Source organism: Coregonus clupeaformis, chromosome 8 (assembly GCF_020615455.1).
Source record: "Coregonus clupeaformis isolate EN_2021a chromosome 8, ASM2061545v1, whole genome shotgun sequence".
NCBI lineage: Eukaryota > Metazoa > Chordata > Actinopteri > Salmoniformes > Salmonidae > Coregonus > Coregonus clupeaformis.
Genome location: NC_059199.1, coordinates 59,748,927 through 59,766,426, shown reverse-complemented (window position 1 = coordinate 59,766,426; position 17,500 = coordinate 59,748,927). Strand labels below are relative to the sequence as shown.

The window sequence follows — 17,500 nt, the reverse complement described above, 5'->3', positions numbered from 1 at the left end:
CAGCATAGAGAAGAAAAATACATTATCTGATAATTGATCGCATGGTGCAAGAATTAATGCAATTCATTTATTATTGAATGTTATGATGGACACAGCGTTGCAGAACTAAACTCGAGAACGAATCGTTTGGGGGGGCTGCAGTTCGTAAACGGTATTGTGCCTATGACTCTCACGGCAGTCAAACAATGGATTCCACCAAGAGTCGTTCACCATTCCACCAAGAGTCGTTCACCATTCCACCAAGAGTCGTTCACCATTCCACCAAGAGTCGTTCACCACCTAGTCTGGTTGCGGCTACAACTAGACCTTTTTTTTTTTTTTTTTTTAACCTTTATTTAACCAGGTAAGCCAGTTGAGAACAAGTTCTAATTTACAACTGCGACTTGGTCAAGATAAAGCAAAGCAGTGCGATTAAAAACAACAACAACACAGAGTTACACATGGGATAAAACAAAACAAACAGTCAATAACACAATAGAAAATCTATATACAGTGTGTGCAAATGTAGTAAGTTATGGAGGTAAGGCAATAAATAGGCCATAGTGCAAAATAATTACAATTTAGTATTACCACTGGAGTGATAGATGTGCAGAAGATGATGTGCAAATAGAGATACTGGGGTGCAAATGAGCAAAATAAATAACAATATGGGGATGAGGTAGTTGGGTGGGCTAATTACAGATGGGCTGTGTACAGGTGCAGTGATCGGTAAGCTGCTCTGACAATTGATGCTTAAAGTTAGTGAGGGAGATAAGAGTCTCCAGCTTCAGAGATTTTTGCAGTTCGTTCCAGTCATTTGCAGCAGAGAACTGGAAGGAATGGCGGCCAAAGGAGGTGTTGGCTTTGGGGATGACCAGTGAGATATACCTGCTGGAACGCATACTACGGGTGGGTGTTGCTATGGTGACCAATGATCTAAGATAAGGCGGGGATTTGCCTAGAAGTGATTTATAGATGACCTGGAGCCAGTGCGTTTGGCGACTAATATGTAGTGAGGGCCAGCCAACAAGAGCGTACAGGTCACAATGGTGGGTAGTATATGGGGCTTTGGTGACAAAATGTATGGCACTGTGATAGACTACATCCAATTTGCTGAGTAGAGTGTTGGAAGCTATTTTGTAAATGACATCGCAGAAGTCAAGGATCGATAGGATAGTCAGTTTTACGAGGGCATGTTTAGCAGCATGAGTGAAGGAGGCTTTGTTGCGAAATAGGAAGCCGATTCTAGATTTAACTTTGGATTGGAGATGCTTAATGCGAGTCTGGAAGGAGAGTTTACAGTCTAACCAGACACCTAGGTACAGTGGGGGAATAAAGTATTTAGTCAGCCACCAATTGTGCAAGTTCTCCCACTTAAAAATATGAGAGAGGCCTGTAATTTTCTTCATAGGTACACGTCAACTATGACAGACAAAATGAGGAAAAAAAATCCAGAAAATCACATTGTAGGATTTTTTATGAATTTATTTGCAAATTATGGTGGAAAATAAATATTTGGTCAATAACAAAAGTTTCTCAATACTTTGTTATATACCCTTTGTTGGCAATGACACAGGTCAAACGTTTTCTGTAAGTCTTCACAAGGTTTTCACACACTGTTGCTGGTATTTTGGCCCATTCCTCCATGCAGATCTCCTCTAGAGCAGTGATGTTTGGGGCTGTCGCTGGAGCAACACGGACTTTCAACTCCCTCCAAAGATTTTCTATGGGGTTGAGATCTGGAGACTGGCTAGGCCACTCCAGGATCTTGAAATGCTTCTTACGAAGCCACTCCTTCGTTGCCTGGGCGGTGTGTTTGGGATCATTGTCATGCTGAAAGACCCAGCCACATTTCATCTTCAATGCCCTTGCTGATGGAAGGAGGTTTTCATTCAAAATCTCACAATACATGGCCCCATTCATTCTTTCCTTTACACGGATCAGTCGTCCTGGTCCCTTTGCAGAAAAACAGCCCCAAAGCATGATGTTTCCACCCCCATGCTTCACAGTAGGTATGGTGTTCTTTGGATGCAACTCAGCATTCTTTGTCCTCCAAACACGACGAGTTGAGTTTTTACCAAAAAGTTCTATTTTGGTTTCATCTGACCATATGACATTCTCCCAATCCTCTTCTGGATCATCCAAATGCACTCTAGCAAACTTCAGACGGGCATGGACATGTACTGGCTTAAGCAGGGGGGACACGTCTGGCACTGCAGGATTTGAGTCCCTGGCGGCGTAGTGTGTTACTGATGGTAGGCTTTGTTACTTTTGGTCCCAGCTCTCTGCAGGTCATTCACTAGGTCCCCCGTGTGGTTCTGGGATTTTTGTTCACCGTTCTTGTGATCATTTTGACCCCACGGGGTGAGATCTTGCGTGGAGCCCCAGATCGAGGGAGATTATCAGTGGTCTTGTATGTCTTCCATTTCCTAATAATTGCTCCCACAGTTGATTTCTTCAAACCAAGCTGCTTACCTATTGCAGATTCAGTCTTCCCAGCCTGGTGCAGGTCTACAATTTTGTTTCTGGTGTCCTTTGACAGCTCTTTGGTCTTGGCCATAGTGGAGTTTGGAGTGTGACTGTTTGAGGTTGTGGACAGGTGTCTTTTATACTGATAACAAGTTCAAACAGGTGCCATTAATACAGGTAACGAGTGGAGGACAGAGGAGCCTCTTAAAGAAGAAGTTACAGGTCTGTGAGAGCCAGAAATCTTGCTTGTTTGTAGGTGACCAAATACTTATTTTCCACCATAATTTGCAAATAAATTCATTAAAAATCCTACAATGTGATTTTCTGGATTTTTTTCCCTCCATTTGTCTGTCATAGTTGATGTGTACCTATGATGAAAATTACAGGCCTCTCTCATCTTTTTAAGTGGGAGAACTTGCACAATTGGTGGCTGACTAAATACTTTTTTCCCCCACTGTATTTGTAGTTGTCCACATATTCTAAGTCAGACACGCCGAGAGTAGTGATTCTAGTTGGGTGTGCGGGTGCAAGCAGCGTTCGATTGAAGAGCATGCATTTAGTTTTAGTTTAAGAACAGTTGGAGGCCACGGAAGGAGTGTTGTATGGCATTGAAGCTCGTTTGGAGGTTTATTAACAGGGCCAGATGTATACAAAATGGTGTCGTCTGCGTAGAGGTTGATCTGAGAGTCACCAGCAGCAAGAGCGACATCATTGATATACACAGAGAATAGAGTCAGCCCGAGAATTGAACCCTGTGGTACCCCCATAGAGACTGCCAGAGGTCCAGACAACAGGCCCTCCGATTTGACACACTGAACTCTATCTGAGTAGTTGGTGAACCAGGCGAGGCAGTAATTTGAGAACCCAAGGCTATTTAGTCTGCCAAAAAGAATGCGGTGTTTGACAGAGTCAAAAGCCTTGGCCAGGTCGATAAAGACAGCTGCACAGTACTGTCTTTTATCGATCGCGGTTATTATATCATTTAGGACCTTGAGTGTGGCTGAGGTACACCCATGACCAGTTCGGAAACCAGATGGCATAGCGGAGAAGGTACGGTGGGATTCGAAATGGTCGGTGATCTGTTTGTTAACTTGGCTTTGAAATACTTTCGAAAGGCAGGGCAGGATGGATATAGGTCTGTAACAGTTTGGATCTAGAGTGTCACCCCCTTTGAAGAGGGGGATGACCGTGGCAGCTTTCCAATCTCTGGGGATCTCAGACGATACGAAAGAGAGGTTGAACAGGCTAGTAATAGGGGTTGCGACAATTTTGGCGGCTAATTTTAGAAAGAAAGGGTCCAGATTGTCTAGCGCAGCTGATTTGTAGGGGTCCAGATTTAGCAGCTCTTTCAGGACATCAGCTATCTGAACTTGGGTGAAGGAGAAGTGAGGGGGGCATGGGCAAGTTGCAGCGGAGGGTGCAGAGCTGGTGGCCGGGGTAGGGGTAGCCAGGTGGAAAGCATGGCAAGCCGTAGCAAAATGCTTATTGAAATTCTCGATTATCGTAGATTTATCGATGGTGACAGTGTTTCCTAGCCTCAGTGCAGTGGGCAGCTGGGAGGAGGTGCTCTTATTCTCCATGGACATTACAGTGTCCCAAAACGTTTTGGAGTTAGTGCTACAGGATGCCAATTTCTGTTTGAAAAAGCTAGCCTTTGCTTTCCTAACTGAAAGGGCTCCTGAGGTAAATGTATCAAGAATTTATTGTATTTGTATGCTTAGCAATCAACATTTACATTTACATTATTTAGCAGACGCTCTTATCCAGAGCGACTTACAGTTAGTGAATACATATTTTTTTTATACTGGCCCCCCGTGGGAATCGAACCCACAACCCTGGCGTTGCAAACGCCATGCTCTATCAACTGAGCTACATCCCGGCCGGCCATTCCCTCCCCTACCCTGGACGACGCTGGGCCAATTGTGCGCCGCCCATGAGTCTCCCGGTCGCGGCCGGCTGCGACAGAGCCTGGATTCGAACCAGGATCTCTAGTGACACAGTTAGCACTGCAATGCAGTGCCTTAGACCACTGCGCCACTCAGGAGTACACCAACAAATGTACATTGTTTAAAGCACACTTTTACAAGTCTCAGTCACAAATGAGAGCTACAATAAGCCCCCTATGGAGAACGACACGTGAATGAGAGGCTTGTAGAATCATGACTCTTTTGAGTTTTCAGTTCATTGTTCGCCGGTAGGGGGTCCTGCGTGCTCTGAGCATTACTGACTCAAATGAACGAAATGAGTCGAACGATTCGTTCTTTTGACTGAACGACTTTTAAAAGATCAGAATCAGTAAAAAGAGCCGAACTTCCCATCACTGTTAAAATCCTTATAGGAATCCAGACAGAGTGGATTCCCACAATCTGCATTCAGAATGACTGCCAGGGTTAGAAAGATGAATGAATGAGACTACGTGAACTGTCTAAACTGGAACAACTGTTTCAGTTAACGCGTGCATTAAAGTCCAACTAACAGATTGGATTAGTTTAGAAGAGTGTCTTGGATCAATCCCCCCAGTCTGTTGCGATTACACAAGGTGCAAGTTCGAAGTTTGGTTGTGCCTCAGCAGTTTTTTCTCTTGTTATGTCAGTCACTGATAGTCAAGTCAATTAGCCCATGTCAGCTAATATTTTTTAGATTGCAAAGTTAGTTTAGCGGCCAGCTATCTAAACTTGTTTTAATGGTCGAATTACCGGCCGGGTGACCCCCATTGATTTTTATTAGTCAGTCTGACTGAGATATGTTAGTCAGTCTGACTCAGGTATCATATTAAAAACTGTAAACATTTCTCTCCACCATATGGCAAAATGAGTAGAATTGCAGGAAATTAGTTCTAAAATTGCTACATCTTCTCTCCGCCCCGGTGCAAAATCTGTAGAACTGCAGCAAATTTGCTTTAAAACGGCAAACATTTACTCTACACCCCATGGCAAAATGTGTAGAATTGCACAAAATGAATTCTAAAACCTAAAACATTTCTCTCCACTGTCAAGAAGGGAGGCCACTAAAATATTTTGCTCGCAATGTAGGGGAGGGATGGATGTGGGTACGCAGACCCACGAGCAACTGCGGCCCCTCATGATGAGTTCAGATTTTTGTGGCCCCCCACCCCCATCAAAGTTGCCCATCCCTGGTTTAGAAAAAAATATGTTATTTATCTTTGTGTAGTATAAGATAAATTAATTGATTAATTAATCAATCAATGTACATGCAAAAATACAGATACTGAAAGAAACAATTCTAAAAATCAAACTGCAATAGAGCATTCTGGGAAATATGGGCGTGGTTTTGCAGACCAGCAAAATTCAGATTACTTGGGAGTCAACCTCACTTGGGATTTGAACTGACAACCTCTCGGTCACTGGTGTACACACCCACGCAGCCCCCACGAGCTTTGGGGGCCATAATCTTTGCAGTAATTAATGGTTAGAAAGTTCACTAGCTAGTCTAGCCTCATGCTAAGCGCTAGTTTAGCCCAAACTATATGCTTAGCTGTTCATGTATTTTACTGTTAGCTGTAGCACGCCTAGTGCCCATACTGGGAAAAAAACAGTCTTCTGGCAAACAGTTGTGGCAAATCTTTGGCCAATTTGCTGCAAACTTGCCACAAGCTCATATTTTCACATGCAAATTAGTTTTGTGGCAAACTGTTGCGGCGACTTGTGAACTTCTGGCTAACAGTTTTGGGAAACTTGTGGCGAACATTCTACTGTTTGCTGCAAATTTGCTGCAAACGCAGTATGAATATGCAAATTAGATCAGGTTTTGGGTTAATATGTGTTTACAACATTGAAATGTTGTATCTACATAAACCAAATCACATAACTTTAAATTAACTTGCTTCTCAAAGAGAAAACTTTGCAAACTTCTGGCAACATATTTTTTCTACAAAGCAATTGTTATGAACCAGATAATTGACCGTTGAAAAAACATGTTTATTAAATTCTATTGAGAGAACCAGCCAACTTTCTCTTGTCTCATAAGTTCTCCTGTTTTACAGGAAACATATTATTTGTTTTCCTAGTCTCAATCCTGGGACCTGTAACAAACACATCATAAACCATGAATTTTGTTTTTTGAATGACAGGAAATTAGCTTTAAAACTGCAAAGTTTTATCTCAGCCTCATGGCAAAATTTGTAAAATAACATGAGATTAGCTATAAAACTGCACATTGTTCTCTCTGCCCCGTGGCAAAAAAAACGAACAAATGTGTTGTTTTTAGGGGGTTGGGGTCCAACCGGAGGTCGAGCCCCCCCCAGACAAAACAGTATTGCGCACGGCTTGCATGCAAAGGACACATGATCTACTGGTTAGGTTGGATAGGTTTTTGTCATTCAACAGCATCACCTTCAACCTGTCCTGATGGTATTTGAATCAGATATACATAGCCAGCACTGACCATCCTCCAACGAAATGCTTGGACCCCCAACATGGCTAGTTGCTGTTCAGTGCGTGGACTTATTTTGGTGGAAGACTCATTAGAGCAAGCAAGGGATGGTCTTATTGCTGTTGGACATTACTTGTAAGTACCAACATTGAATATTTCTATTGATTATTGGTGTTATTGTTGTAGCTAGAATGTTATTTATTATATATTACTATATTATGTTGCGTTTAGGTTTCATATAAACGTAGTGCTGAGCAATTTGTTATTTTTCAGGTCGATTCAGTTTCGGTTATAAAAAAATGAATCACTGTTTTCTATTTCGGTTTCGATTTTTTTTTTTTTTTTACATTAAATGCACTATGCATTATGTGGGTTGAATGCTGTAACATCACAGAATAAAACAATTAATTAAAAGTCCCATGAGTGTAGTGACTGCCCATTACTGCTCATCACTTATTAACCATCATTTATTCACATTACTTTACTTTAATAAAATATTTCAGTTGATGTGTATATTACATTGGTTTTATTTGATAACGTTATTATTTAATTCCAAGTCATCATCTCACCTCTATAGAGGTGCTGCCTATGCTGTCTGACAAAATCACTATTTTAGTAGTTCTTCAAAGTAAATAAGGCATATTTTTATGACTGCTGAATACTTTAAAACCATCACTCATGTAGAATTATGATAACACTATCTGTCTTAGGGCTGGCTAACGCTACCACACATTCATGGACGTTACCCTGCACATATTGTGTAGTCCTGAGCTGGATTTATGGCATTTTTAGAGCTTTTTTGAATAATTCTATTTTTTCTATTTTACTTCAGGAATGATGTCGAACCACTGCTCGGATGAAAACCTCTCTCCTGGATGAAAACCTCTCTCCTGGATGAAAACCTCTCTCCTGGATGAAAACCTCTCTCCTGGATGAAACCTCTATGTATCAGCTACAGGTACTCCTGATTGGCTGAGTTAGTGCTGTATAGCCTATTTAAGCCCAACACAACACTACTTAGAATATCTTGTTTATTCAAATTATATACTGACTTTCTTTTGAAAGAAATCATGAACATGCTGAAAAGCAATTGTGGTCCAACAGGGACCCTGTTAATCGTGTCTGTAGGATATCTAGACATAACTACTAGACATTTACAACATTTTAGATAGAGATGAGATAAATAGCATATATATATTTTTTAATTAATCCAATCTGTTAGTTGGACTTATTGCACGTGTTACGGATATGGTTGTTCCAGTTTAGATGGTTTAGGAAGCCTCATTTATTCATCTTTAAAACCCTGGTAATCATTCTGAATGCAGACTGTGGGTGAATAAAAGTTCACATTTTTGGATATTCCCACTCAGGCCGGATTCCAATAGGACATAGACATCACTTTGCAAGCCAGCATAATGTGACTTGATTTTGGTTTTGCAGGTGACCGGCATATTATGTGTCCAAAACACAGCGAAGGCTGGTCACCAGCGAAAACACAGCGAAGGCTGGTCACCAGCGAAAACACAACGAAGGCTGATCACCAGCGAAAACACAACGAAGGATGGTCACCAGTGAAAACACAACGAAGGATGGTCACCAGCAAAAACACAACAAAGGATGGTCACCAGCGAACACAAAATCAAGTCTCGTCACCAGCAAAAACACAATGAAGGCTGGTCACCAGCGAAAACACAACGAAAGCTGGTCACCAGCAAAAATATAATGAAGGATGATGTAAAAATGTACGCTGTGAGTCGGGAAGCAAGTACAGGGAGTGCATTTAATGATAAATAAAACATGGACGAAAACAAGAGTAGCGTACAGACAGGAACAGAGTAACAGAATCAATAACCCCTGGGGAAGGAACCAAAGGGAGTGACATATATAGGGGAGGTAATCAGGAAGGTGATGGAGTCCAGGTGAGTCTGATGAGGCGCTGGTGCGCGTAACGATGGTGACAGGTGTGCGTAATAAAGAGAAGCCTGGTGACCAAGAGGCCAGAGGGGGAGTTTACGTGACAGATGGCCACCTGCGAAAACACAACAAAGGCTGGTAACCAGCGAAAACACAATGAAGACTAATCACCAGCGAAAACACAACAAATGCAACACAACGAAGACTGGTCACCAGCAAAAACACAACGAAGGATGGTCACCAGCAAAAACACAACGAAGGATGGTCACCAGCAAAAACACAACGAAGGATGGTCACCAGCAAAAACACAACGAAGGATGGTCACCAGCAAAATCACAATGAAGGATGGTCACCAGCAAAAACACAACGAAGGATGGTCACCAGCAAAAACACAACGAAGGATGGTCACCAGCAAAAACACAACGAAGGATGGTCACCAGCAAAAACACAACGAAGGATGGTCACCAGCGAAAACACAACGAAGGATGGTCACCAGCGAAAACACAACGAAGGATGGTCACCAGCAAAAACACAACGAAGGATGGTCACCAGCGAAAACACAACGAAGGATGGTCACCTGCGAAAACACAACGATAGGGAAAGGAAGGTAAATGGGGATACCTAGTCAGTTGTACAACTGAATGCATTCAACTGAAATGTGTCTTCCACATTTAACCCATCCCCAATGAATGCAACACAACGAAGGCTCGTCACCAGCGAAAACACAACGAAGGCTCATCACCAGCGAAAAAACAAAATGAGGGCTTGTTACCAGAAAAAACACAATGAAGGATGGTCACCAGCTAAAACACAACGAAGGCTGGTCACCAGCAAAAATACAACAAAGGCTGGCCACCAGTGAAACATAATGAAGGATGGTCACCAGCGAAAAAACCAAGAAGGCTGGTCACCTGCGAAAACATAACGAAGGCTGATCACCAGTGAAAACACAAAGAATGCAACACAACTAAGACTCGTCACCAGCAAAAAAACACAATGAAGGCTGGTCACCAGCAAAAACACAACGAAGGCTGGTCACCAGCAAAAACACAACGAAGGCTGGTCACCAGCGAAAATAAAACGAAGGCTGGTCACCTGAGAAAATACAACGAAGACTGGTCACCAGCAAAAATACAATGAAGGCTCATCACCAGCGAAAAAACAAAATGAGGGCTTGTTACCAGAAAAAACACAATGAAGGATGGTCACCAGCTAAAACACAACGAAGGCTGGTCACCAGCAAAAATACAACAAAGGCTGGCCACCAGTGAAACATAATGAAGGATGGTCACCAGCGAAAAAAACCAAGAAGGCTGGTCACCTGCGAAAACATAACGAAGGCTGATCACCAGTGAAAACACAAAGAATGCAACACAACTAAGACTCGTCACCAGCAAAAAAACACAATGAAGGCTGGTCACCAGCAAAAACACAACGAAGGCTGGTCACCAGCGAAAACACAACGAAGGCTGGTCACCAGCGAAAATAAAACGAAGGCTGGTCACCTGAGAAAATACAACGAAGACTGGTCACCAGCAAAAATACAATGAAGGCTCATCACCAGCGAAAAAAACAAAATGAGGGCTTGTTACCAGAAAAAACACAATGAAGGATGGTCACCAGCTAAAACACAACGAAGGCTGGTCACCAGCAAAAATACAACAAAGGCTGGCCACCAGTGAAACATAATGAAGGATGGTCACCAGCGAAAAAAACCAAGAAGGCTGGTCACCTCCGAAAACATAGCGAAGGCTGATCACCAGTGAAAACACAAAGAATGCAACACAACTAAGACTCGTCACCAGCAAAAAAACACAATGAAGGCTGGTCACCAGCAAAAACACAACGAAGGCTGGTCACCAGCGAAAAACACAACGAAGGCTGGTCACCAGCGAAAATAAAACGAAGGCTGGTCACCTGAGAAAATACAACGAAGACTGGTCACCAGCAAAAATACAATGAAGGCTCATCACCAGCGAAAAAACAAAATGAGGGCTTGTTACCAGAAAAAACACAATGAAGGATGGTCACCAGCTAAAACACAACGAAGGCTGGTCACCAGCAAAAATACAACAAAGGCTGGCCACCAGTGAAACATAATGAAGGATGGTCACCAGCGAAAAAACCAAGAAGGCTGGTCACCTGCGAAACATAACGAAGGCTGATCACCAGTGAAAACACAAAGAATGCAACACAACTAAGACTCGTCACCAGCAAAAAAACACAATGAAGGCTGGTCACCAGCAAAAACACAACGAAGGCTGGTCACCAGCGAAAACACAACGAAGGCTGGTCACCAGCGAAAATAAAACGAAGGCTGGTCACCTGAGAAAATACAACGAAGACTGGTCACCAGCAAAAAATACAATGAAGGCTCATCACCAGCGAAAAAACAAAATGAGGGCTTGTTACCAGAAAAAACACAATGAAGGATGGTCACCAGCTAAAACACAACGAAGGCTGGTCACCAGCAAAAATACAACAAAGGCTGGCCACCAGTGAAACATAATGAAGGATGGTCACCAGCGAAAAAACCAAGAAGGCTGGTCACCTGCGAAAACATAACGAAGGCTGATCACCATTGAAAACACAAAGAATGCAACACAACTAAGACTCGTCACCAGCAAAAAAACACAATGAAGGCTGGTCACCAGCAAAAACACAACGAAGGCTGGTCACCAGCGAAAACACAACGAAGGCTGGTCACCAGCGAAAATAAAACGAAGGCTGGTCACCTGAGAAAATACAACGAAGACTGGTCACCAGCAAAAATACAGTGAAGGCTCATCACCAGCGAAAAAACAAAATGAGGGCTTGTTACCAGAAAAAACACAATGAAGGATGGTCACCAGCTAAAACACAACGAAGGCTGGTCACCAGCAAAAATACAACAAAGGCTGGCCACCAGTGAAACATAATGAAGGATGGTCACCAGCGAAAAAACCAAGAAGGCTGGTCACCTGCGAAAACATAGCGAAGGCTGATCACCAGTGAAAACACAAAGAATGCAACACAACTAAGACTCGTCACCAGCAAAAAAACACAATGAAGGCTGGTCACCAGCAAAAACACAACGAAGGCTGGTCACCAGCGAAAACACAACGAAGGCTGGTCACCAGCGAAAACACAACGAAGGCTGGTCACCAGCGAAAATAAAACGAAGGCTGGTCACCTGAGAAAATACAACGAAGACTGGTCACCAGCAAAAATACAATGAAGGCTCATCACCAGCGAAAAAACAAAATGAGGGCTTGTTACCAGAAAAAACACAATGAAGGATGGTCACCAGCTAAAACACAACGAAGGCTGGTCACCAGCAAAAATACAACAAAGGCTGGCCACCAGTGAAACATAATGAAGGATGGTCACCAGCGAAAAAACCAAGAAGGCTGGTCACCTGCGAAAACATAACGAAGGCTGATCACCAGTGAAAACACAAAGAATGCAACACAACTAAGACTCGTCACCAGCAAAAAAACACAATGAAGGCTGGTCACCAGCAAAAAACACAACGAAGGCTGGTCACCAGCGAAAACACAACGAAGGCTGGTCACCAGCGAAAATAAAACGAAGGCTGGTCACCTGAGAAAATACAACGAAGACTGGTCACCAGCAAAAATACAATGAAGGCTCATCACCAGCGAAAAAACAAAATGAGGGCTTGTTACCAGAAAAAACACAATGAAGGATGGTCACCAGCTAAAACACAACGAAGGCTGGTCACCAGCAAAAAATACAACAAAGGCTGGCCACCAGTGAAACATAATGAAGGATGGTCACCAGCGAAAAAAACCAAGAAGGCTGGTCACCTGCGAAAACATAACGAAGGCTGATCACCAGTGAAAACACAAAGAATGCAACACAACTAAGACTCGTCACCAGCAAAAAAACACAATGAAGGCTGGTCACCAGCAAAAACACAACGAAGGCTGGTCACCAGCGAAAACACAACGAAGGCTGGTCACCAGCGAAAATAAAACGAAGGCTGGTCACCTGAGAAAATACAACGAAGACTGGTCACCAGCAAAAATACAATGAAGGCTCATCACCAGCGAAAAAACAAAATGAGGGCTTGTTACCAGAAAAAACACAATGAAGGATGGTCACCAGCTAAAACACAACGAAGGCTGGTCACCAGCAAAAATACAACAAAGGCTGGCCACCAGTGAAACATAATGAAGGATGGTCACCAGCGAAAAAACCAAGAAGGCTGGTCACCTGCGAAAACATAACGAAGGCTGATCACCAGTGAAAACACAAAGAATGCAACACAACTAAGACTCGTCACCAGCAAAAAAACACAATGAAGGCTGGTCACCAGCAAAAACACAACGAAGGCTGGTCACCAGCGAAAACACAACGAAGGCTGGTCACCAGCGAAAATAAAACGAAGGCTGGTCACCTGAGAAAATACAACGAAGACTGGTCACCAGCAAAAATACAATGAAGGCTGATCACCAGCGAAAACACAACAAATGCAACACAACGAAGGCTCGTCACCAGCGAAAACACAACAAAGGTTGGCCACCAGCGAAACATAATGAAAGATGGTCACCAGCGAAAAAACTAAGAATGCAACACAACTAAGGCTCGTCACCAGCAAAAAAGCACAATGAAGGCTGGTCACCAGCAAAAACACAACGAAGGATGGTCACGAGCGAAAAAAGCAAGAAGGCTGGTCATCAGTGAAAAAAACAAGAAGGCTGGTCACCAGCAAAAACACAACAACTAAGGCTGGTAACCAGCGAAAATACAACGAAGGATGTTCACAAGCAAAAACACAACAAAGGATGTTCACCAGCAAAAACACAACGAAGACTTCTCACCAGCGAAAACACAACGAAGGCTGATAACCAGCGAAAACACAACGAAGGCTGATAACCAGCGAAAACACAATGAATGCAACACAACGAAGGCTCGTCACCAGCAAAAACACACCGAAGGCTAGTCACCAGGGAAAACACAACGAAGGCTTGTCACCAGCGAAAACACAACGAATGCAACACAACTAAGGCTCATCACCAGCAAAGCAACACAACAAAGACTGGTCACCAGCAAAAACACAACGAAGGATGGTCACCAGCAAAAACACAACGAAGGATGGTCACCAGCGAAAAAACAACGAAGGCTGGTCACCAGCAAAAACACAACGAAGGATGGTCACCAGCAAAATCACAACGAAGGCTGGTCACCAGCAAAAACACAACGAAGGCTGGTCACCAGCGAAAACACAACGAAGGCTGGTCACCAGCAAAAGCACGATGATGGCTGGTCACCAAGGAAAACACAACAAAGGCCGGTCACCAGCAAAACATAATGAAGGATGGTCACCAGCGAAAACACAACGAAGGCTGGTCACCAGCAAAAACACAACGAAGGCTGGTCACCAGCGAAAACACAACGAATGCTGGTCACCAGCAAAAGCACGATGATGGCTGGTCACCAAGGAAAACACAACTAAGGTTGGCCACCAGCAAAACATAATGAAGGATGGTCACCAGCGAAAACACAACGAAGGCTGGTCACCAGCAAAAACACAACGAAGGATGGTCACCAGCGAAAACACAACGAAGGCTGGTCACCAGCAAAAACACAACGAAGGCTGGTCACCAGCGAAAACACAATGAAGACTAATCACCAGCGAAAATACAACGAAGGCTGGTCACCAGCGAAAACACAACGAAGACTGGTAACCAGCGAAAATACAATGAAGACTGGTCACTAGTGACAAAACAACGAAGGCTGGTCACCAGCGAAAACACAACGAAGGCTGGTCACCAGCGAAAACACAACAAAGTCTGGTCACCAGCGAAAACACAAGGAAGGATAGTGAGCAGCGAAAACACAATCAAGTCTCGTCATCAGCGAAAATACAACGAAGGCTGGTCACCAGCGAAAACACAACGAAGGCTGGTAACCAGCGAAAATACAATGAAGACTGGTCACTAGTGACAAAACAACGAAGGCTGGTCACCAGCGAAAACACAACGAAGGCTGGTAACCAGCGAAAATACAATGAAGACTGGTCACTAGTGACAAAACAACGAAGGTTGGTCACCAGTGAAAATACAACGAAGGCAGCCTATGCTGGTCTATGCTGTTTTTTTTCAGCAAAGTGTTTTGATGGGTTTAGGAGAAAAATAAATATTATCTGAACCACTGTATTTCCCACATTCAAACACTTTAGAAAATGGGATAGAACAAATGTGGTATGCACACACACATGCACGCATGCATGCTCACAGTCACCACCCTCCTCCCATACACACACAAACACTGGTTTTGCATACCTGACATTGCTGTTGTAGATGTTGAATGTGAGACACACTATCCCCAGTAGGATCCCCAGTCCAGCGAACACAGACACAGAGACAAAGAGCTTCTGAGAAAGGAACCTAAACTCCTCTATAACCACCGTCTGATCTGCTGGGGGGCCTGGACCTAAGGGAGGAGAGGAGAGGAGAGGAGAGGAGAGAGAGAGAGAGAGAGAGAGAGAGAGAGAGAGAGAGAGAGAGAGAGAGATTATCATCATTATAATGAACCCTTCATTTTTCCAAGTAAATTGACTGAGAATACAACCTCGTTATAGCAATGACCTGAGAAAACTTGCAGGGGTATAATGAGCCAGTTGGAAGCTAGGGATGATTAGTTGTCCAAGGAAGTATGTTGGTCAGGATGGGACTAAAGCCAGGACACCAGGGTTCACAACCTTTACTCTTACGAGTGCCATGGGCTCTTTAGTGACCACAGAGAGTCAAGACCTCGATTTAGCATCACAACTGAAGGACAGAATACCTTGCAGGGCAGGGGAAGGGAGAGAGTGGTGGAGGCAGGGGGAGGGAGGGAGTGGTGAGCCAGGGGGAGGGAGGGAGTGGTGGAGTCAGGGGGAAGGAGGAGCGGTGAGGCAGGGGGAAGGAGTGGTGAGGCAGGGGGAGGGAGGGAGCGGTGGAGGCAGGGAGAGGGGGAGGGAGTGGTGAGGCAGGGGGGAGGGAGGGAGCGGTGAGGCAGGGGAAGGGAGGGGGTGGTGGAGTCAGGGGTAGGGAGTGGTGAGGCAGGGGAGGGAGGGAGTGGTGGAGTCAGGGGGAGGGAGGGAGTGGTGAGGCAGGGGAGGAGGGAGTGGTGAGGCAGGGGAGGGAGGAGTGGTGAGGCAGGGAGAGGGAGTGGTGGAGTCAGGGGGAGGGAGGGAGTGGTGGGGCAGGGGAAGGAGGGAGTGGTGAGGCAGGGGAGGGAGGGAGTGGTGAGGCAGGGGAGGGAGGGAGTGGTGAGGCAGGGGGAGGGAGGGAGTGGTGAGGCAGGGGGAGGGAGGGAGTGGTGAGGCAGGGGGAGGGAGGGAGCGGTGAGGCAGGGAGAGGGAGGGGGGTGGTGGAGTCAGGGGAGGGAGGGTGGTGGGGCAGGGGGAGGGAGGGAGTGGTGAGGCAGGGGAGGGAGGGAGTGGTGGGGCAGGGGGGAGGGAGGGAGTGGTGAGGCAGGGGAGGGAGGGAGTGGTGAGGCAGGGGAGGGAGGGAGTGGTGAGGCAGGGGAGGGAGGGAGCGGTGAGGCAGGGAGAGGGAGGGGGGTGGTGAGCCAGGGGGAGGGAGGGAGTGGTGAGGCAGGGGAGGGAGGGAGTGGTGAGGCAGGGGGAGGAGCGGTGAGGCAGGGGGAGGGAGGGAGTGGTGAGGCAGGGGGGAGGAGTGGTGGAGTCAGGGGAGGGAGGGAGTGGTGAGGCAGGGGAGGGAGGGAGTGGTGAGGCAGGGGGAGGGAGGAGTGGTGAGGCAGGAGGAGAGGGGGGTGGTGAGGCAGGGGGAGGGAGGGAGTGGTGAGGCAGGGAGAGGGAGTGGTGGAGTCAGGGGGAGGGAGGGAGTGGTGAGGCAGGGGGAGGGAAGGAGTGGTGAAACAGGGGGAGGGAGGGAGTGGTGAGGCAGGGGGGAGGGAGTGGTGAGGCAGGGGGAGGGAGGGAGCGGTGAGGAAGGGGGAGGGAGGGAGTGGTGAGGCAGGGGGAGGGAGGGAGTGGTGAGGCAGGGAGAGGGAGTGGTGGAGTCAGGGGAGGGAGGGAGTGGTGGGGCAGGGGGAGGGAGGGAGTGGTGAGGCAGGGGGAGGGAGGAGTGGTGAGGCAGGGGGAGGGAGGGAGTGGTGAGGCAGGGGGGAGGGAGGGAGCGGTGAGGCAGGGAGAGGGAGGGGTGGTGAGCCAGGGGGAGGGAGGGAGTGGTGAGGCAGGGGGAGGGAGGGAGTGGTGAGGCAGGGGAGGGAGCGGTGAGGCAGGGGAGGGAGGGAGTGGTGAGGCAGGGGGAGGGAGTGGTGGAGTCAGGGGGAGGGAGGGAGTGGTGAGGCAGGGGAGGGAGGGAGTGGTGAGGCAGGGGGAGGGAGGGAGTGGTGAGGCAGGGGGGAGGGAGGGAGTGGTGAGGCAGGGGAGGGAGGGGGGGTGGTGAGGCAGGGGAGGGAGGGAGTGGTGAGGCAGGGGGAGGAGGGAGTGGTGAGGCAGGGGAGGGAGGGAGTGGTGAGGCAGGGGGAGGGAGGGAGGGAGTGGTGAGGCAGGGGAGGGAGGGAGTGGTGAGGCAGGGGGAGGGAGGGAGTGGTGAGGCAGGGGGAGGGAGTGGTGAGGCAGGGGGAGGGAGGGAGCGGTGAGGCAGGGGGAGGGAGGGAGTGGTGAGGCAGGGGGAGGGAGGGAGTGGTGAGGCAGGGGGAGGGAGGGAGTGGTGAGGCAGGGGAGGGAGGGAGTGGTGAGGCAGGGGAGGGAGGGAGCGGTGAGGCAGGGGGGAGGGAGGGAGTG

The 17,500-nt window shown here is 46.6% G+C and overlaps 1 protein-coding gene across 10 annotated transcripts in view; it reads right to left on the bottom strand.

Moving 5' to 3' along the window:
- LOC121572235 (gamma-aminobutyric acid type B receptor subunit 1-like) overlaps window positions 1–17,500 on the bottom strand; it is a 138,080-nt gene that overhangs the window by 28,744 nt on the left and 91,836 nt on the right. For all 10 annotated transcript variants that reach the window (XM_045222109.1, XM_045222113.1, XM_045222114.1 and 7 more), the window contains one exon: window positions 15,045–15,195. In XM_045222109.1, coding sequence (XP_045078044.1) covers window positions 15,045–15,195 — 151 coding nt within the window. The remainder of the gene's footprint in view (window positions 1–15,044; window positions 15,196–17,500) is intronic.